This window comes from Myiozetetes cayanensis, unplaced genomic scaffold (genome assembly GCF_022539395.1).
Source record: "Myiozetetes cayanensis isolate MyiCay16 unplaced genomic scaffold, myiCay2020 scf6-25, whole genome shotgun sequence".
NCBI classification, from domain to species: Eukaryota; Metazoa; Chordata; class Aves; order Passeriformes; family Tyrannidae; genus Myiozetetes; species Myiozetetes cayanensis.
In genome coordinates, this window is record NW_026087853.1 from 51,933,963 (window position 1) to 51,954,588 (window position 20,626).

At 38.4% G+C, this 20,626-nt stretch overlaps 1 protein-coding gene across 7 annotated transcripts in view; it reads right to left on the minus strand.

Moving 5' to 3' along the window:
- The window catches only part of SBF2 (SET binding factor 2), a 250,825-nt gene that overhangs the window by 187,926 nt on the left and 42,273 nt on the right, over nt 1–20,626 (minus strand). For 4 of the 7 annotated variants that reach the window (XM_050335954.1, XM_050335952.1, XM_050335950.1 and 1 more), the window contains exon 2: nt 14,243–14,331. In XM_050335954.1, coding sequence (XP_050191911.1) covers nt 14,243–14,331 — 89 coding nt within the window. The remainder of the gene's footprint in view (nt 1–14,242; nt 14,332–20,626) is intronic. The other 3 variants (XM_050335953.1, XM_050335951.1, XM_050335949.1) reach the window with 1 other exon arrangement.

Genomic DNA, 20,626 nt, shown 5'->3' on the forward strand with positions numbered 1-20,626 from the left:
GGGTGTGCATATGCTGTAATAATGACACACCTTAAGAAGTATGTCACCATTATCCCATACTACACACCCTAAAATGCTTCAGCATAGATCACATCTATGTATTTAACTAATGCAATTGGGATACTCAGAAAAGACAGCTATTTAGTGGCTGATAATATCAAAATGTTCATAGAAATAACCCAAACAAACTGCCCTCCCCACCTCCCCCCAAAGAAAACCAACAAGGATTCACCACCCAGGAAACCCCAATAAAACCTCCATAAAACAAACCACCAAATCTTCCTGCTCAAGAGACCATTTCCAACCTTTTATCATCAAATTACAAATACAGACTGTTAAAAAATACTTGCATCAGTGAATGCATTCAATTCCTACAAAAAGAGTTAAAAAAAGGAAGAAGAGCCAGTGAGAAGGATCTCTTGTTTTGTGCCATTTTGAAGTGTTCTTGAAAGCTCAGGGATGAGTTTTGAAAGACAAGGTGCAGATAAAACCCTTAAATAAGTTAAGCTTTTTTGTTAAAGTGCTTCCACCTTTCCACTTCAGCAGCCCAAGAAATGGTTCAATAAAAACATCCCACTTTCGTTATCTCTGCTGATTCTCAGTCTGAACTCAGAGGCTGAGGGGTTTAGTGGTTTTAGCTGAACTCTTCCACACCAAACTACTTGGAGTCTAAAGCCCAAGTCAGCACAAAAATCTGACATTTAATTACATTTTCCATAATTATATCATTGTTCACCTTGGAAGTAAACTGTAACATTTTGGAAAATGTATTCTAGAACACTTAACCAAACACTATCTACTTAGCCTTTACCACACAAAATACAAACACAGTTATGTTTGTGGCAGCCAGAATAAACAAAATTTAACATTGATATGCTTTTATCTTAACACAAACTGAAATATATTTAAATATTTATTAATCAAATATAATTCCACAGAATTTATCATTGCAAAATGCTTTTCTCAACTGAACTACTCAACTACTTACTTTCTTCAGCCAAGGCATACTATTACAGAAAACCAACATCAACAATCTTTCAAGCCTAATCAAACTTGACATTATTCAATGTCTTTCCATTCATTTAACTGCTCTTTGGTTATATACAATGGAAACAGTTTTCCAAATCATGTGGAGTTCTCACAATTGCGTTACCCAAAACCGAAGAAAATTATAGATATACATTTATTACAACATTCCCAAACATTTTTCCAACTACAGAGCTGGAAATGCTGCTCATCTTTTAGATGAGAGACATTCAGACACAAAATGACCAAAGCACATCCCTTTTAAGCAACAGCATTGATCAAAGTGTAACAAGAATCAAATCTTGAATTTCAAAACAGAAAACTTAAGACGTGCTTATATAAATGATTCAGCCACAATCAAAACCACCAAGTAATTTTTTTTTCCAAGTAATTTTTGTTAGTGTAAATATAACAACTTGCTGTGGGTACTGAAAACCTTTTCCTCCAGAAGTGGCTGCTGCTAACACACGTTGGACCTATGAGCAAAATACTGAAATTGGGGAGGGGAGAAGGGGGGAATGTACTCTCCACCCACTTTTTGAGAGGTCTTGCCAGTTCCTCTGCTTTTTGGGAGAAGGAGATCAAATTCAATATACAAGACACAAAACAGATATGAAAATGGTCCAACAACAAATCTTCAAAATTGCAAATGCCAACAAGTCTCTACAAGTATATTACTGGGCCAGAATGCAGGAAAATCCTTGTGAAATAAGCTTTTCTGGTATGCAGTTATAGCAAATAATCATGAGGTGATGCCGAGAACTAGACAAATCTGGTATTCAAAGAATGTTAAAAACATTGAGGTCATGAATGCACACTGTAACTTTAGTACTCACTTCTTATCCCACTATTTTGACATTAAATCTAATTCATTCTTCATTCTAAGCTTATAAGCCATGATTTTAATGAACATCTCTCTTGTCCACATGCTGTAACACATGTCAAAAAGGAAACAATACAGTTAAAAAATGAAGTGAGGTTGATTTTGTATATGCCACGTTCAGAAGGGGAATATTGCTTGTTTTTAAAATACTGCATTATACCAAAGATTTTTCAGTAAACTACAAAACCAGATATTCTCTCTTGGATCAAAAGTTTGAATTTAATTATATTTTTTTAGAATAATGCTTCCTGCACTCCTAGCTCATAGGTGAGCCTAAGATAAAGCACCAAAATCATAACTGCACTGTGCATTTTATTACTAAAAACATGTCTGGTTGATTATAATACTGCATCAATCTATAAAAATTAATTACATCATCTGACCTTATCCCACCAGTTTGTTTTACAGACACTCTCGAATGGATTTGTGTTGAACTGCCTTTATTTAGATAATGAGCTAAAACTGGGAGTTCTGAAGGCACAGAAACCAGGGGAGGGGAGGGGGCTGTAGTGAGACATGACCAGAAAGTTAAAGCCAGTTCTTATATTAAATTCCTCACAATTTATGGCAGAATGACAACAGGAATACCAGCAGCACCATAATACAGCAGATCATTTTATATGGAGGTGGGGAGTGTGACTACACACTATTTATCACATTAAAATTGCTTTACTCTTAATTTAATATATATACTAGTTGCTTTAGTCCAAGTAACTTGGCAGAGGTTCAAATAAAAATTTGAAATATTGATTTAAATATTTGCAAATACTTTCGGCAAAAAAAAAAAGAATAAAGATATTTTTGACTCGAGGATAACTGACGCTGTTCAGTATCTGAGCGTGATCTCATTTTCCAATCTCCTTTTGGAGGCATAAATAAAAGATCATTTCTCATCAATGTTAAGGAACCAGCAAGTGCAAAGGAAGGATGAGCAAGTAATTTGGGCACCTTAGTTATAGATATATGAAATGCAAAAGAGATGGGGGGAGGAATTTGCTTTATGCTTGGGAAACACACAGAGCGCAGGTGACACTTCAAAGGCTGCAAGACTTGGGATGTCTGGTCAGGGAATCTCTTGAGTACCAGTTCCAAATGCCATTCAAAAGAAGACTTGGGTGTCAGGGGTCTCCCTCTTTGCCCAGGTTCCCTCTGCAGCCCAGATTTAACGAGCTGCAGGCTGAGTAAGAACTACAAACTGTAAAAGGATCCCCATACAAGTAGCGTTATCCACAACTGAAGCCTGACCTGTCTCATCTCCAAATCAGCAAGCTGGAGCTTTATAGATTCACACTAGAAGCCAGTTCAAATGCTTAATTTACTACTCTATTACTGACAAAATAATAAAAATCCTTTTGAGTTTATCCTGGTATCCATGACAGCTAAATAGAAGCACCTGTCCAAGTGATCCCTTGACAGTACGTCCTTGAAAAACATGAAGACGCTGCAACCAAACGTCCCCGGGAGAGGTCTCCCTTAGCAACATTAAATAAAGATTTCACACTTCATGGATCAGCTGCACCATTAACACTCTCATCTTAGAAATCTGCCACTTCTAAAGGTCTTGGCCTGCATCAGTTGATTTCTGACATTCTCAGAGCAACAAAGACAGAGAAAGAAGAAAATGTTTTGTTAGGACCAGTCCAGGTAAACTGCTGGAAAACTCCTGTTCCACACTCGGAATTCATTACAAGAAGCCAGGCTTATGGCAGATCCCCGCTCAGGAGAGCTTCAATCAAAGACAAAAAGTTTCACTGGTGAGCAGCCCTAAAACAAGCACTTACAAACCAGATCTGAATATGCTTATATTTTTCTTCTTCCTCTTAATAAGTACATTACTTCTTTATTTTTTTACATTATTATGACCATAAAGCAAACATCTATTATAACAAATATATAGCAAATTACTATTTATTGACTTTTACTTAAAATCAGGTTTCTTTGGTAAAATTCTTGTAGCCTTTTACCAAATCCACACTGAAATCAGGACCAGAACTATAACAGAATTACTACCACATTATTAAAGAATAATACAGGAGGAAGAGGGCCATCTAAATAGCTCCCATATATACCTTCTAACCTGCAAGTTCATTTGTACTCTTCTCCTTCTACAAATCCCAGGTTTTGTACAAAAGAAAACCATCTGTCATGTTACTGGGAAAGAGACAAGAGCCTAAAAATGTTGTACAATAAAAACTGAAAAATCTGAAAGTGGTTTTGCCAATTCCATGCAATTAGTGAAACGAGAGCACCAACATGTGGTACTGAAACAATATGAAGTAGACTTTGCTTTATAAACAAAGAAACCAACATCCCAACCTCAGGATTAATAAACTGAGCTCCTTCTGAGACTTCAGTTAGTGATGGTACTGGAGGCCAACATGCTACTTGTGAAAAACAAAATTGGTAGTAATCCTGCAAGTCCTTTCCCAAGGATTCTAAAAGGCACAGTCCCAGTCAGACACTGAACCACTGGAATCAGCTGCTTTCTCCCCAAGCCTGTGTAGGTGTTGGGCCAGGTGTATGCTCAGAGCACACACCCACTCTGCCCTGTGCACAGGCCTGAAACCAGGAGTTAGATGAATTGGAAACAGCAAAAAGTCTCAGCACTGATGTTTCTGTTTGGCTTATATCTGCATGACACAGTGATAAAATGAGCTGTAGCACACTGAATATACAAAATTGTGAGGGATCATTGTAAGATTTATTGATGTTCTTTTTTTATTTTGATGCACACAACCAGGACACACCTTTTATAAACTATTACGGATAAGGTCTTAAATTGTATAAAGGCTTCAAAGAAGTTTTCAAGTTTAACAAGTCAAGCTTTAAGACCACTGAGATGATTTAAGCCAGCAGAAGAAACCTGCATCAAAATGCTGCAAAATTTACGTGAAGAGTGCAAATTAAAGGGTCGATCAAATTGAGGGGCTGGGGGAATATAATGACTTACGAGCACTACTAGAAATTCTTAGCGTGAAGTGTCGGCTTTAACAAAACACAAACCATTAGCAAACTTGTTCAGAAAAAAAGGTAAAATAACCCTTATTTTCCATTAGTCTGTTTTCTTGAACTATTAGAAAACATTCCAAACTGATTTACAGTCACAGGAACCAACTTCACAGATAAATTATTTCTGGATTCCCAGAACACATTCAACGACCCAGTTCAAGTTTCACAATCTTGTATTCAGCCCAATAGACTGTGTTTGATTAGATGCACATTATCTGCCTTTCTGCTCCTTTGCACAACCCAAGAAAGAATTGCTTTGTGTCAACTGGATATATACTTATAAACTCAATACACAACAGTCTTGCTTTCTGGTTCTTTCCAAAACCACACAAATTCTCAGCTCCCTGCACAAACACACCGAAAAACCAAACCAACCAAACAAAAAAACCCCAGAAGCGTCAGTCAAAAAATTGTCTAAATTACAGCACTTCAAGCGTAGAAGAAGTTCCAATTTCTTGGAGAAAGCTGACAGATAATCTGTAATGATGAGCTGAAACAAAACGTACGAATTTTAAACAACGAACTGCTAAGTGGTTCTGAGGTACTTCAGTGCTTTACTGGATTGTTACATTTTTCCAGTTTTCTCTCTTCCTCTCTGGTAGTTACAGGAACCTGATCCAACAGTGGCATAAAGCTGGTTGTAGTGAACAGCGAGGATAAACACCTGACAATCCCATCTAAAGACCAGGTCTCATCTCTAATGGCAACCCACAGAGATTTCTACTTTCACCACCATTCTGATGTCTCAGTTTGGTACTTTCCCAGTGAGTTACAGGGTCCTTCTCTGCAAAGAAGCAAACAAGCAGGCACACAGAGAGTAAATCTAAAAAGAACCTCAGGAGATTATCCAGATTATTCCCCTTTCCATCCTGTTCTATTAGCCTCACACAAGTCATTCCTCATAGGTATCTAACATTAAAAACAAATAATACTGTTCAAAATTGTCATTCTAAGCAGCATGAGCTCCACCTGTTTAAATGTTTCTTCCCATTTACATCAAATCTTCTTTGCTAGCGAATCCATTCACCATCACTCACTGTATTCTCAAAGGACAAAGAGAACAGTTTATTCTCTTCGTTTTATTCATATCAAGCCTTCTCATGTCCAAGCCCTGGCCACCTCAGAATAGTGTTTACGTTTTTTCAAAAGCTGAACTTCTTTGATTCGCTTTAGCTCAAGATGCACAACACTCTTGCTTGTGGAGACATCTGATGGAGAAGTGCTGGCACCTGTACACGACTAACTTGGACAGGTACAGTCAACTGCACGTGGCACGAGGAACAACTGGAGAACAGAAGTTTTGTATAACAACAGGTCTAGATGTTGTAGTGCACACAAATACAGCTCAATTAATTTCTGTGCATTTGGGTAAACATAAAAACAGTGCTGTAAATTCAGAAGGCGCAGCACCTACAGTACTTTTAACTGACTTAAAAGTGTACATTGGTTTGTGTTTTTCTGGACAAACTGCTGTTTTGCTGCTTGCATTCCAAACTTACATGATTTGTCTTCACACAGAATTATTCTGAAATAATTTTCACTGATGATTAGTCCTAAGTGGAATAGGTCACCTAGGCTAAAGAACCTCCTGTGATGTTAAGGACACATTCAGCTATTCAAAACCACGTCACTTTACTGCCATATATTGCATTCATCCAGTTAACTTTCAGGTATAAACTAATACTTTTAGGAAAAGACAAAGCACATCCACGAACAGGTTATACATTAAGGTGAAAATAATTAAACCCATCATTTTTTCCTATAATTTTTCTTCTCATATATAATACAATAGGATTTCTGCTCTTCAGTTTTAGTTTCTGGAGATATAGCCCATTTTCATATCGTGTGTTTGACATATATGTTGCTCTCTCTTTTCAGTCAAGAGAATTTCTTAGCTCCTCTCAATAAGCATGTGAAATATTTAAAAATTTTCTGTTTACACTGATAGCGAAAAAATTCCTAGAGAAACATGTTAGCCACAAAACCATATATTCCAAGGGTATTATATAGTCTAGTCTTGTAGCCTGAGAAGCTTAAGAGCATAAAGAATGTTCCATAATCCTGCAGACTCAAATCTCAGCGAAGCACAGAGTGAGAGAAAACCAGCACACCTGTGAGAGAAACCCAGACTGGCTGGACACAGGCACACAGGCACACAGGACTGTGGAGGGAAAGAGCTGCAGGTCACCCTCAAACACCTGCAGGAGAGGGAACTCAAAGAGGAAGAATGATGATGCTGATACAGATCCATCAAGGCAACACTCTAAATGAAGCACAACTGCATCTGCATCGCTACCTTCGGTGAGTACCTCCGTCATGTCCCTCATTACATATGAAATGGGGTTTTTTTAAACAAGGAACACCAAAAAACATTTAATACTCGAAATTTCAGAATGTTTAGAAAAAGCAGGGTCTCCAGGACACTTCTCACAGACAAGTCTATTAGTTATGAGGTGAAAATACCAAGTCACACACGGAGTTTTGTTTAGTACAACACCACTTAACTCAGGTTAACTGAGGTCTCAGAATCTTCTCTGCTGATTGTTACGCAAAAAACCCACAACCAGACACTTACAGAGAAGTCCATGTTGTAGCCTTTCCTCTGATTTTTCAAGATGAGAAAAATTAAGGGGAGGTAATAAAGATACTGAATCAAATGGACAAGACCACCTTATGCAATCAAGTATTACTTGTGGAGATGACAGCTACAAAAACTGAAGAAAACCAACCCAAAAATCATTCTATGACTCTAGAAACATCTGCACTTCTTAAGAAAGCTTATAAAAATGGCTTTCTCCTCCAGAAGATCTGAAGACAATTTAAGTGAAAATGGGGGGCAATGTATCTGAAAACATCTTGATAATTACAAAAAAGTTACACTTCAATATACTCTATGGAAAGATTAGAGAGTTGAAATTCCAAACCGGTGTCACGTCAATATTTTACCATTTTTACTAAAAATGTTGACTGTAATACAAAGTGCTCTGGGGTTTTTTTCCCAACTCAAAACAAAAGAAAAAAGAATTGACAAAACATAATAATTGCACCCTTTCGCAGCACTTAGCCAAGTCCGATGAAGTTTTGCTAAGCAAGGACTACTTGTGAGTCCTTAGATATCAATATCAAATTATTTTACTCCACTAGTCTACAAAAACCAGAAGCTAACATCCATTCAGTAAAAGCAGTGGGATTCTAAAACCAGAATATAACTGTTTTACAGCACAGCAGAAACATTACTGTAAAATGTATCACATTTATGGCACTCCAGGATTTCTAGTGGAGGCAAGTACAGACAAGTTAAAGAAATACAAGCTGAGTCCAGAAACACTCTGATTAAAAAAAAAATTGCTGTACTTTTGCTATTATTTGTTTTCTACTAATGCTGAAAGCACCTGCACTGCAACAGAATGAAAATTAAAACAACACAATGCACTTACAAGTGCTACACTGAGCTCTGCCATGCAATTGTTATTAAAGAATTACATATACAGTGATTCTTGAGAGGTAAAAAAGTCTGAGGGGAAGGAGGGGAGAAAAAACCCCAACAAATTCAAAATCTCTGCAGCTGACCAAGTGCACTGAAGGTTAAATGGATGCTGTAGACAACTCTTTATTCAGGTCCTTAAAAGCATTAATGTTGCAGGAAAATTGGCTTACAGATCAGCTAGCTAAGACTGAAGCATTTAAAGATTAACTCCCTTAAAACTTTAATCACTTCAGGCCTTAACTGTCTAATCTGCAACCCAGTTTGTCTCTCATGTCTTACTTAAAATACGTAGTAAAATGTTCAAGCACCAGATTTTTTTCTCAGAAAAGATGCCTTATACCCAAGTGAATACCAAAATGAAAACAGCACGAAGTGATTAGCACTTGAATTTTAAAAGTATTGATTTTGACTGCATGTGTAATGATTTCCAGAGACTCTGCATTGGGAATCTCCAAAAGTTCAGGAGTTCTTTAAAACTTTTCTACTTTAAATTCTGGCCCACTTTTAAATGTCTTCAATTGAGTGCAAGCCTGAAGACAAACAAGCTGGGATTTGGTGGGGGATTTTTGATAGCTTTCTTCTCCCCAGCCCAACTGTGAAGCTCCCACAGGAGCTCCTCTGATGATTAGTCCAAAGTGGAATAGGTCACTTAAGCTAAAGGACTTCCTCTGATGTTAAGGACACGTTCAGCTATTCAAAACCATATCACTTTACTGTCATATATTGCATTCATCCAGTTAACAGCCAGTTAAGGTCTCAGAGATATAGCTGTCACTCATAACTTATGTATGTCAAAATGAAGGGGATATCTGCACCAGACTGACTAGGTAAATCAAAATACAAATATACTTTGAATATATATAAATATCACTCCTTGCTCTAATTTGTTTGGTTTTTTCATACCTCAGGTTAGTTAGAACTTGAAAGTTGAATCCATTTTTCCATAAAAAACATCCTTCACATCAATTTAAGAGTTCATATCTGAAGCTACGCAAAGGTGCAGAAAGGCTCAGCTCTGCAGCCAAGGCTCTACACAAAGGAGTAATAAGCTGATTCCAACACCACCAACTCCTCCTCCTCCTCCTCCAGGATGAAGCAGGCATCTTATCAGATCTGAAAAGGACACATGAAGCCTTTCTTTCTTCAGAAGCACTTCTCTTAGTGTCATTACACAGGTAAGATGTCTTCAAATGGGTGTATTAAATAGCAGTTTCTACAAATTACATTTTCTAATTTAAGTAATTATTTGGATAAGTGATTAGCTTGTCTAGAAAAGTATGTTAATTTCCATACTTGCACGTACTTGAAATGCAAATTACTAAATCATGACACTACTACTACTACCACCACTGGCTGTAGTGGGAAATTTTCTTCCCTACTACTCACAAAGTGCACAAACACATTTTATCTAGTTTAAACTTCAGACATGGTACCTCTTTGTAGGTATGACTTTCATTGGCCTCATCAACATTAGCCTCCCAACACTGAGTAATGCAGATGACACTCAGTTGAGCTAATTTAGCCCTGGGACAAAAATGAGTTTAGAATGTAACATCACATACCAAAGCTTCCTTCTTTGATGTATAACTAATTATGATGTCCAGAAACGTATACAGTAGAATAAAAACTGGATTATAAATAAGAAAAATATGCAGAAAGGTAGAGCTAACTCATTCACCCAACATACTTTCTCAAGCTTTCTTTCTACAAGCAAGAACAAGAAGTTTGATTATCCTAATTTTAAACTGCTCTATATGTCTCAGATGACTTTAGAGGGTTATTTTTAATCTTAAGCTGTATCTGAAACAAATTCTTTGAAAAGACTATGAAGAAGGACACTCAAAGATGTTCATTTAAAATATTGTGAGGGGCAGCTATTAGATTGGTATGTTCTAAATGCATTCTTTTCAAAACCAATGACTTAAAATGCTTTTCTGAGCCAAATGCTTTATTAAGAATAAGTATAAATCTCTACTCCTCGAAGTCAACTTACTTCCATGAAACTTGAGGAGATCACTGTAATTATCAATAATCCATTACGAAAGACTTCAGGCACCTTTTGCAGCAATTTGCAGGTGGCTCACTTATCAAATTCAGTTAAAAGCAGAACAAAGCTAAAAGCTGTGAAGCCTTTAGAGAAATGGCAAATGCAAAGAGTGTAAGATTAAGGAAAATCTCTTTAGGTCATTTGAGGAGATGCAGACAAGCAGAAGGTCTAAGAAGACACACTGACCGAGACCTACTGACAGTATTGCTCCCTCAACAGGGACTCATGGCTTTGCTCATTTATCACTGCCAACCAGAAGACACAAAACTTATTTAACAAGACAAATTAAAGTACTTGACTTCAGTAACATTTCATGAAGTATATTTCTGTTGAATTTTGGACACTGTGTTTGTGACCAGAACATAGCTATCATGCTGCACACACGAAAATAGAAACAGTTTAAGTAATTCTTAATCCTTTAATACAGAATACATATACACCAAACATAACATTCTTCAGTAGAGTTCAAACTGCAATTACATTTTATAATGACCCAATTCTCTACATAGTTGTGTCAAATTACCAGAATTACAAATACAGTCAAGGCTAAAAGTAAAAGTTGAAATTGGGTCGTCATCTTTCCTAGAGAAGACGTTCTCAAAATGATCCCTTCTCACTCAGTCACAGGCAAGTCCACTAGACACGGTTTTTCCAATGTTAGCCCATTTTTCAAAACTGGGCTCAACAAAATGAAACATATTATTTGCAGGGGTTTTATTATTGAACTTTAAAATTGCCTACAAAACTCCACTCTTCATACTGTCTTAATTTCTGTCTCAGAAATCTGATCATATGAGTCCAAGCCCAGAAGGGATGGGGGGCATCCAGGGCTGGGGAAAGAGAAGAGCCCTCAAAAAAACTCCCAGAGGACTTCTGTCTACAAGTTTTTGGCTGGAGCTTGACCAACAGCATCTCTGCAAGCTACAGAGATCACAAGGGGTCCAAGCAGGCATTTTCCATCTCAAAGTATTAAAGCCTGAGGGGTGGGGGTGTGCATAGCTCTTTTCCACTATTCCCACACACCCACCTTGTTTCATAAAATGCCATTTACAACATGAATAGGAAACAACTATAAGATGATTTGGGGATGTAGTGGAGTCCCCATTGCTGGAAGTTTTCAAGATGAGACTGAACAGGGTGGCAGATTATCTCAGCTATGCTTCCTTTCCCATGAAAGGCTGGACCAAATCATACCTCAGGTCTCATCCAATCTGGGCTGTTCTGTGATTCTGGGACCTGTGATCGTATCATGTGCCAATACAAATTACCTGATTCAACCTCTATTATTTGGAAATTATAAACCCCTCCAAATGTCTAAATTCTGAGGCAAAGAATTCACTTTGTGAAAAGAGCTGCAAAGAGCTGTGTGTATGGCACACTGAGGTCATCACCGATAATCAGCTGAAGGTCTTCACAGCAGGAGAACTAACTTTGACAGAAGACAAGATTCAAACACCGCACCTCCCTTCAATCCAATCACTAAGCAGGAAAAGCTTTGGCTTTTTTCCTTCATGAGAAGACAGAGAAGGGAGCTTGACATGTTTTTCAGATACAAACCATTGCTTTTTTCCCCATTTAACAGAAACCATACAGATCCTTCACTTAGGAGAAGAAGTACATTTAAGAGGATTTTAATTCAAATTACTCATAGAACTAAGTGCTATTAATAAATATGTCTATCTTCAGTCTTTTCTTTTTCCTCAGGGTTTGCCTGTTACCCCTTTAATGATATTGAAGCTGCCCTTAAGGTGACAAACAGAAAATAGTAATGCAGCTTTTTTTCCTTTCCTCTCCATGAATTAATGTTGATTAGTGTTACACTCATCCAAAACCTTGGAAAAAAACATCCTGCCAAAATCTGACTTTCATAAGTGATTTACTTTAGTACTTGGACGTTTGCAGTATCTCTAACTCCTCAATCTTAATTAACTAAAATTTTATTACCACACTTGGAAAGCAGATCAAAATTTGTCTGATTTTGCCAACTGGCTGAATAAATGTCCTTAACTTTTAAGTTGTCAGATTTCATTTTACTTGGAAAGTTTAAAATCTTCATGGCTTTGCCTAATGAGTCACTTGAGAAGTGACACAGAAATAATGTCTTGTCCCATCAAAAAAAAAAACCAAAAAATTTCCTTTAGAAAGGTGTTTCTTGTAGAATCTTTCCTAGAATCAAAATTAAATGGAAGCAGATGCTATCATCTACATACAGATATATCTCTTAAGCTTGACTGCTTTAAGAGAAGCTGTGCTTATTTATTTCACATTATCACTGAAAGTCAGGCACACTGCTTTCTTTGAAATAGGTAAGGAAGATTTGTGTGACAGTATAAATATTACTATGACTCAAACTCTTGCAGTTGTTTAAGGCAAGATCAAACCACCTAATTCGACCTCAAGAGAGTTGTTAAAAAAAAAAAAAAAGCATCTCTAAGCCTTGGCATCCAAGTTTATTTCTCTTCTAATGAACTACAACTGTGTGTACTTATCTGAACTCGGGCAGCAGTCAGCAAGCATCTGCTGGCCAGGAATGTATTAAGTGGAGAATTAACAGCTAGAGCAAACAGCAATTGCTGCAGAGAGTGGTACAATGTTGTAAGGTAATAGGAACGCTTCAGAGAAAGCAGGAGCTTCCCCTGTTTCAGCACAGCAGCGCATTGCCAAATGCAGAGTTATGCAAGTGTGACCATCCGTGCCGCGTGTGGGAAGCTCAGCCCGGCAATTACCGTGCGACACCCCCTGAAACACGGGGCTGGGGCTGGGCTGGGCAGAAACGAAACCACAGGGCTGAAGGAAACGAGCAGGCAGTCACGGACACGGCAGAGCGAAGCACACGCACCTCCACTGCAGCGGGAGCAGCCGGGAGCCGAGTGCCGGCTGAGGGGTTCAGAATGCTAAAAGCTGCCTTTGTTTGCCGTGCAGGTGTGAGCGACTCAGTGAAGAGACACTGTCCCCGTCCTCTGCCGCTGGTTTTGCCCCACTGTACAAAGACTTCTATTGCAACATTTTCTACTGGCCATCTCCCTCTCTAGTCCCTCATCCTGTCCCAGAACTTACTAAGTTCACAGCAGAGAAAGTTTCGCTCTGACTTCTCAGAAACCCAATTTGCAGAGTATGGCCACAGTACTTCATTCCTCTTCAGGATTTTTAGAACCAGATGTTTAGTGAATCCTTGATCCAGATAAGTAAGATACACCTTTTCACTGCATCTCACTATATGAGGCCAAGGAAGGGAAAGAAGTGGCACCTTGGCAATTCTCTATTTAAAATGGATCCTGATCACCAGCCTTGCTTAGTGTACTGCTTGTGGAAGCAGCTCTTATGACATCTGTCGAGGACAGAACACAGGGTAAAAACTGACCACTTTAATAAATTCAGTTTCATGGGAAACTATTTTTTTTTTATATCTACAATGTGCAAATACACATTAGTAATTATTTGAACATGACAATGAAAAGCCATCTGCCATCTGAAGGATGCTCCTAAAAATGTAGTCAATTATACACCTACTGATACAAACAAATGTTTCTTTTAAATGCACTGTTTCTAAATTTGCAGCAGACATTTTCTACACTCTAGGAATGTTTACTCAGTGGACCAGATCAGAATAAACTAGCTTCTGTTAGTCAGAACTATTATTCTTAAAGCTATTATCTATCCCCTGTACTCAAATAATTTCTACCCATTCCCTGTTGGGTAAGAGAAGACTGATCATTACGTGAAAGCAGATATATCTTCCAACTGGATGTGAAAGAAATTCTAAAAATTACAAAATGTAATGCAAACTTACCAACTCTATTCCCTGTGGAAAAGGAGTGTCTTCCCAGTCCTTCTGAGGAAACCTCTGTATTATTTTCCCCAAACCTTCTGTTGGTCCTGCTGAAAGATAAAAATTCTATTACTTAAAAGCAAACTGCTGGAATTTAAATCACCATTTAAGAATATTTTTAGAATATACCCAATATTAGGAAATTTTTCACCACAATAGGCAGAACAGGCTCCTCAAATATGTCTTGCATGTCACAAAATAAATACAATCTTAAAGGTTCTCCATCAGTAACACGAGGAGTCACAGCATGAAATGAAGCCAGGAGCTGCATTCAGCCTCTGCCCATCGTGTGTGTTATCAAAATGACAGGTGATTACTGATAATTCTAGTCTCTCTCTACAAAAAGTCGTAAGTTAAAAACTAATATAACAGATAATGTGATATTTACAAAAGAAAGCACACAGTTGTCATGTGAGACCATGAAGAGGTCTTCCAAAAGAAGCCTACAGACTGAAAGAAGATTAAAACTCCATATGGTTCATCTAGGACACTCTAGCTCCTTGTCAGTACTTGTCGTTGGTTTCCTTAGACAAGTCAGCAGTGGTTTTCCACACAGAAAGATGTCAAGAAAAGCTGCTAATTTCTGATAACTTCTCTGATGCAACTGTCTTCTTTTTTTACCCATTCCTTTTCTGGAGGGCACAATGGTACAGAGAGAAAGTCCTTGGGAAATACTGCAAATCACCACCACTGTAGCCTTGCATCATCCTGAATGGTACAGGAAGGCACATACAAACATGAATTCTGTTCTTCACCTTCTGAAGTCCTGGAGTAAATACTGAAATAATCATAACTTTCTTTTTTTTTTTTTTTTTTTTTTTTTTTTACTGGATTTGAGCTCTGGGATACACCAACAAACGAACATAAAGTGAAAGCCATTTTGACATCAACCAATACTATCCTGAAGGAATGGTGAAAACTAGCACCATCTAGAACTGAGCAGCACACAAGATAAAGTTTGCAAACAACAGCCGCCGACTTATGTTTCCCACATTTAATGTATGACCCCCTGGGTGAAGAACCTTTTCCTGATACCCAGCCTAAACCTGCCCTGACACAACTTCAGGCCATTCCCTGGGGTCCTGTCCCTGGTCACCACAGAGCAGAGATCAGTGCCTGCCCCTCCTCTGCCCCTCACAAGGAAGTTGTAACTGCACTGAGGTCTCCCTTCAGTCTCCTCCTCTCCAGCTGAACACACCAAGTGCTCTCAGCTGCTCCTCACACGGCTTCCCCTCAAGGCCCTTCACCATCCTCATTGCCCTCCTTTGGACACTCTCTGATGGCTTCATGTCTTTTTTATATTGTGGTGCCCAAAACTGCCCACAGGACTCAAGATGAGGCTGCCCCAGTGCAGAGCAGAGCAGAGCAGGACAATCCCCTCCCTTGACCCAGCTGGTGATGCTTTGCCTGATGCCCCCCAGAACAGGGTTGGACCTCCTGGCTGCCAGGGCACTGCTGGCTCAGATTCAACTTGCCATCGACCAGCACCCCAGGTCCCTTTCCGTGGCACTGCTTTCCAGCCTCTCATTCCCCAGTCTGTACATACATCAGTGGCAAAGCTGAAATTTGCAACCATTTAAAACAGCTTTTAATAGCGGACCCATCACATTCAATTGGATCACCTTTTCTCTAAAATAATACTACAATTAAAATTGAGGCTAAACATTACAATTTTTAAACATTTTTCTTGGAAAATTCTCAAAGCTATACTTTGATATTATGAGGCAGTACAAATTATGCATCAGTAGTAGCAGTCCATGTGCTGCTTCCTCCGCAGACACCCAAGCAGCAGCAATGAATACATTATTCTCCTGACTTTACCACAGAAGACAATTTTCAGTCTGACACAGCTCAAGTCTGCTAGCATAAATCAGTGTTAAGGTGCAAAAAAAATAGGTTTCCTTTAAGCTGCCTGCTAATTTACAGTCTGAGTTTGCTGCTATCTCAAAACCAATCATAATTTTTACCAGGTATTTAGGTAAAGCCAATCTGATGGTTTATTAAGAAGCATTTTCTCCAGTTTATGAATATTTACACTTAACGTTCTGTAACTGTCTCTTGAAAATAATTTAGGAACAGATGTTCTTGGTACAATGGGCATATCAACCACACAGAGCAGACTCCCAAGAGCAATCTTATCCCCACAAAAGCACATACTGATTGTGACTCCCAAGGGCAGCCTGCTGAAGAATTGCAATCAGACTGGTTAGCTATGAGATCTAAGTAGCAGTAAAAGATGAAATCAGCAAGCTAAAAGGCAAAGGAGATATCACATTACAGAGAGGCTGCAGAGATGCCCAGAAAGCAGAGCTAGGATGTACCAGAAACCAAGGAACCAATACAGGCATGGTTACAGCCTCAGTTTCTGTAAGGAAATGGAGCTCCCTATCTATTAGACTGTAGGAACTGAATAGGGTCAGCACTCACTTATTTCACTTGTTTAAGATCAAGTGTTCCCCTTGTGTACTCTTCCACAGCATCTTCCACTGAATTATCATTCTTCTCCCCTCCACTATTTCATCTCAACACCCTTCCAAGATGAGGAGGCATAAATGCAAAGGCTTTATTTACCATTCCCTTCCTAAACAGCTCTGGGAAGAGCAGAGAGCCACACACCTTCCCTCCTAAGGCAGACAAACACACTCCAGCATTCCTTCTTTCCTCTACAGGCATCCAGTCTCTGTTTCCTCTTTTCATGTAAAAAAATAACAGAACAGCTACATTTTCAACTAGATACGGTAGGAATTGATATGTATTTTATTGCCAGCATGCAATAAGCAGCCTTCATCCTTCTGTGTTTTCCTCTTACCCTTCACCTTTGGTACCCCACTCAGAGAACTTGTCTTTCCTTTATGCAGTCACCTACTTGACAGTTGCTACTACTCTCCTTTTCACCCCAATAGGGCTGTCACTTCATGGATTCAGTATCAGAACTTCTTCTCTTGTTGAGTTTAAAGTCTCAAATTACCATGTTATCTACTTTTCTAAGTCATATCTTTATCAAGCCTCCTCTTTCTATAGTTGTTCCAACGTTGGCAGGTGGCACAAAGAAGAGACAGCAAACAAATGCATCCAAGGCATGAGTGAGTACCAACACCTTGCAGGCAGAGCAGGACTTGTGGTTGAGAAGCCAACAGCAAGAAAGGGCAGAAGGCACAAGGTGAACCGAGCTATCCAGACTTCCCAGAAAAGGAAGGATCAAAGAATTACAGCAGCAAACAGTCCCTGCTGTGTCTGAGCCCCCTAAGTTTCTCTGTGGGAACGCAGGCGACTTTTTCTTTTACTCTGAATGAAGATCTCAAAAGGCTGAAACCTCTGACACTGCCAAGTACACTTATAAATAATGAAATCCAGGAAAGTAGCTCAAAATGTCTTCTATTTAGTCATATTTTGAAGCTATCAATCCTTCTAGTTCTCTTTTTATTTGACTGCTACAAAGATCCTCCCTACATTCCTACAGGAACTTTTTTTAATTCAGAATGAAGAGATGCAACATTTTTTTAAAAATTTTTAATAGTCTCTCCTTTATGTCAAAAGGTTGTCAGGTTTTTTAGGTTACTTTCCTTAGAAGGCCACTAATGCTGGCCACCAGTGTCAGACCTTAATGTATGTAGTTCTATTTCACTTTCTAGAAGGATTCTAAACCTCTGTAGGGATTTACTGGAAAGAAATGCACTTCTGAACATTTTCTGAAAGCCAGAATGAACTTCTTATGCCACCTGAACTTGCACTTCAATTCACCTCTGGGATCAAATGTCTTGGAGGTCACTGTTGGGAAAACCCTCTTGAAAAATAGGAACATCTTCTATCTCCCTCTAGTTCAAGTGCAACTGATTTGGAACCCAGCTTCTCAAAAAATTTAGAAAAGGATCCTTTTCCAAACAGCTCACAGGATCCTCAAAAACTTTCCAATTATTAAACAAAGTTAAGGCCCACAGTAGTAAAGATAAATCTTCAGGAAATCATCAGCTTAAATATAGAGAAAGTTCAAAGTTTAAAAAAAGAGTTCACGGAAGGGTGCATGTAGAATATATCACAAAAATGCAGCATTTTAAAAGGGGAAAAAAAAAAAGATCTGTATCCAAGATATGAGCATTAGAAAATAAGTATTCACATCCATCAGATGTGAATAAAAACAAAACTCCAACAGAAAAAGCATTGTTTAATCCTTCTACAGAAAAGTCCTGTGATAGAGATCTACAAATCTACTAATAATCCATAAAAGCTAACTATTTCACATGATTTCTTAAACTGTATACAACACAGATAGATGGAAAACACTCTTTCCATCCCACTAAACTTTGGTTGGCTTGGGGGGATTGTTGGTTTTGCCTTTTTTTTTTTTTTTTTTTTAATGAAGCTGCAATCCTCCAAAATCAAGGCAATTCTTCTGAATATCACAGTTTTGTATGTTTGCAATTATGAAACAGAATTCACTGTAACTTTGATAAATTTGGAAAATAAACAGAATTATTCTTTTCAACTACAGAAATTACTTGGTGACAATTTCAGACCCAGGATCACTTGAAAGAATCTCCAAGCTACAGGCAGCAAGGACCTGGCCTGCTCTTGCCACAAGAAGCTGCTAACTTGGATTGGAAGTGTACTTTACCCAAATACAGAAATTTCCATTTATTCCTTATACAGAAGCAAAAGATAAGCAGAAAAGGTCTGTCTGAGAGACTGACTGTACTCCTTCCCATGAATGCAAATAAAGGTAAATAAAAATGCTTAATGCTGCTACACAAGGTTAAAACCTGTGCAAGAGAAGACCCAGTAGCTGCTCTTCCATTTAATAACGACACCAATTCAGTACAGCCTGCTCACCACATTTTCCCAACACTTTATAGTTCAATTACTGTTGATTCTCTGTTGGCATTTTTCAATCCAACTAGTTGTATAACAGCAGAATTGTACTAAATCCCTGAACCCCATGGTTTGGGGTGAGGGGGTGTGAACGATATCTGCCTTCAGCTGACTTTTATTAAATCATCCAACTTTCAGCACAGAAGTTATGTCTGAAGATAACAGGTTATTCAAAGGTGGCTGCAACTCAACACCAAAGTGAATTTGCATTCTCGACCGCTTTAGCACAACAGGCAGAAACAGAAAAAGAACAGATCATGGGATTTCAACAACTATCATTTGTTGCAATATATGCTACTGGTAACTGCTGACAACTCTGCAAAAATCTCAAGGCCACATGGTGACAAAACAAAAAAAAAGGTGATGAAGGTTTTTCCATTAATAAGTTTCATATTTCAACCACATTCCCTCCACTGTATCCAGTCTTCTTTCAAGCCCTTTTTATTAATTAACACTAAAAGGACATTCCTCCAAGATCCAAGTGAAACTGCTGTTAACTAAAGCCAATTAAACAAATGTGACACCACATTAAAAACACACACACAGTGAAGAGCCAGTGAACACCAGCAGCAACCTCCTCAGTGGCTGCTCGTATCTGCTTTATAGATCACAGATCTACCAAGATTTCAGAGGTTTTAAGAACATTATGAAGAATTTCTTCACAGAAAGGATGATCAGACATTGGAATGGGTTGCCCAGGGAGGTGAGGGAGTCACTGTCCCTGGAGGTGTTAGGAAAGGACTGGATATGGCACTCAGTGCCATGGTCTGGTTGACATGGTGGTGATCAGTCAAAGGTTGGACTTGATGATCTCAGAGGTCTTTTCCAGCCTAATCGACTCTGTGGCTCTGTGAACTGGCACTCATTAACACTGACACCTTGATTTTACATTAGAAAATACGTTATTCTAGTGTCAATGGCTTCAGATAACCACAGCCAGTTACAAGGACCTTTGTATCACCAATAAAAGGATTCCTGTCTCTTGGTATCCTTTCAAATAACGTGCAGGCTGCCCCCAAAACCACGGTGGAAAGCCCATAGCTAGCACTGCTCACTGAATTAAATCAATTAGACAAAAGCTTCTGGAGGTTTCTGAAACCACTTAAACCCAGATATACTATACACACCACTCAGACAACAAACTACTTAATGCAGTACATGTGTGTGAGCACAGCATGGACAACCTGCATATTATCAATGTGTTCCACATAAACCAGTAATTGCTTTCATTATTTATTATAGATACAAAATGGCAGTATATATATTATATATACATGCCTGGCAGTAACAAGAATTCAGAAGACATATTTCCAACAAAACTACTGCCATTATTATCCTTAAAACCATCAATAGACCCATATTGTCATCTTACAAAGTTACTCCTGTGAAAGCAAAACTATCCCTATATTTCAAGCACTTTGTATTTTCTTTCTTTCATTTTGTAGTAGGAGGGTTTGTTTTTTTTTTTTTGTCATATAA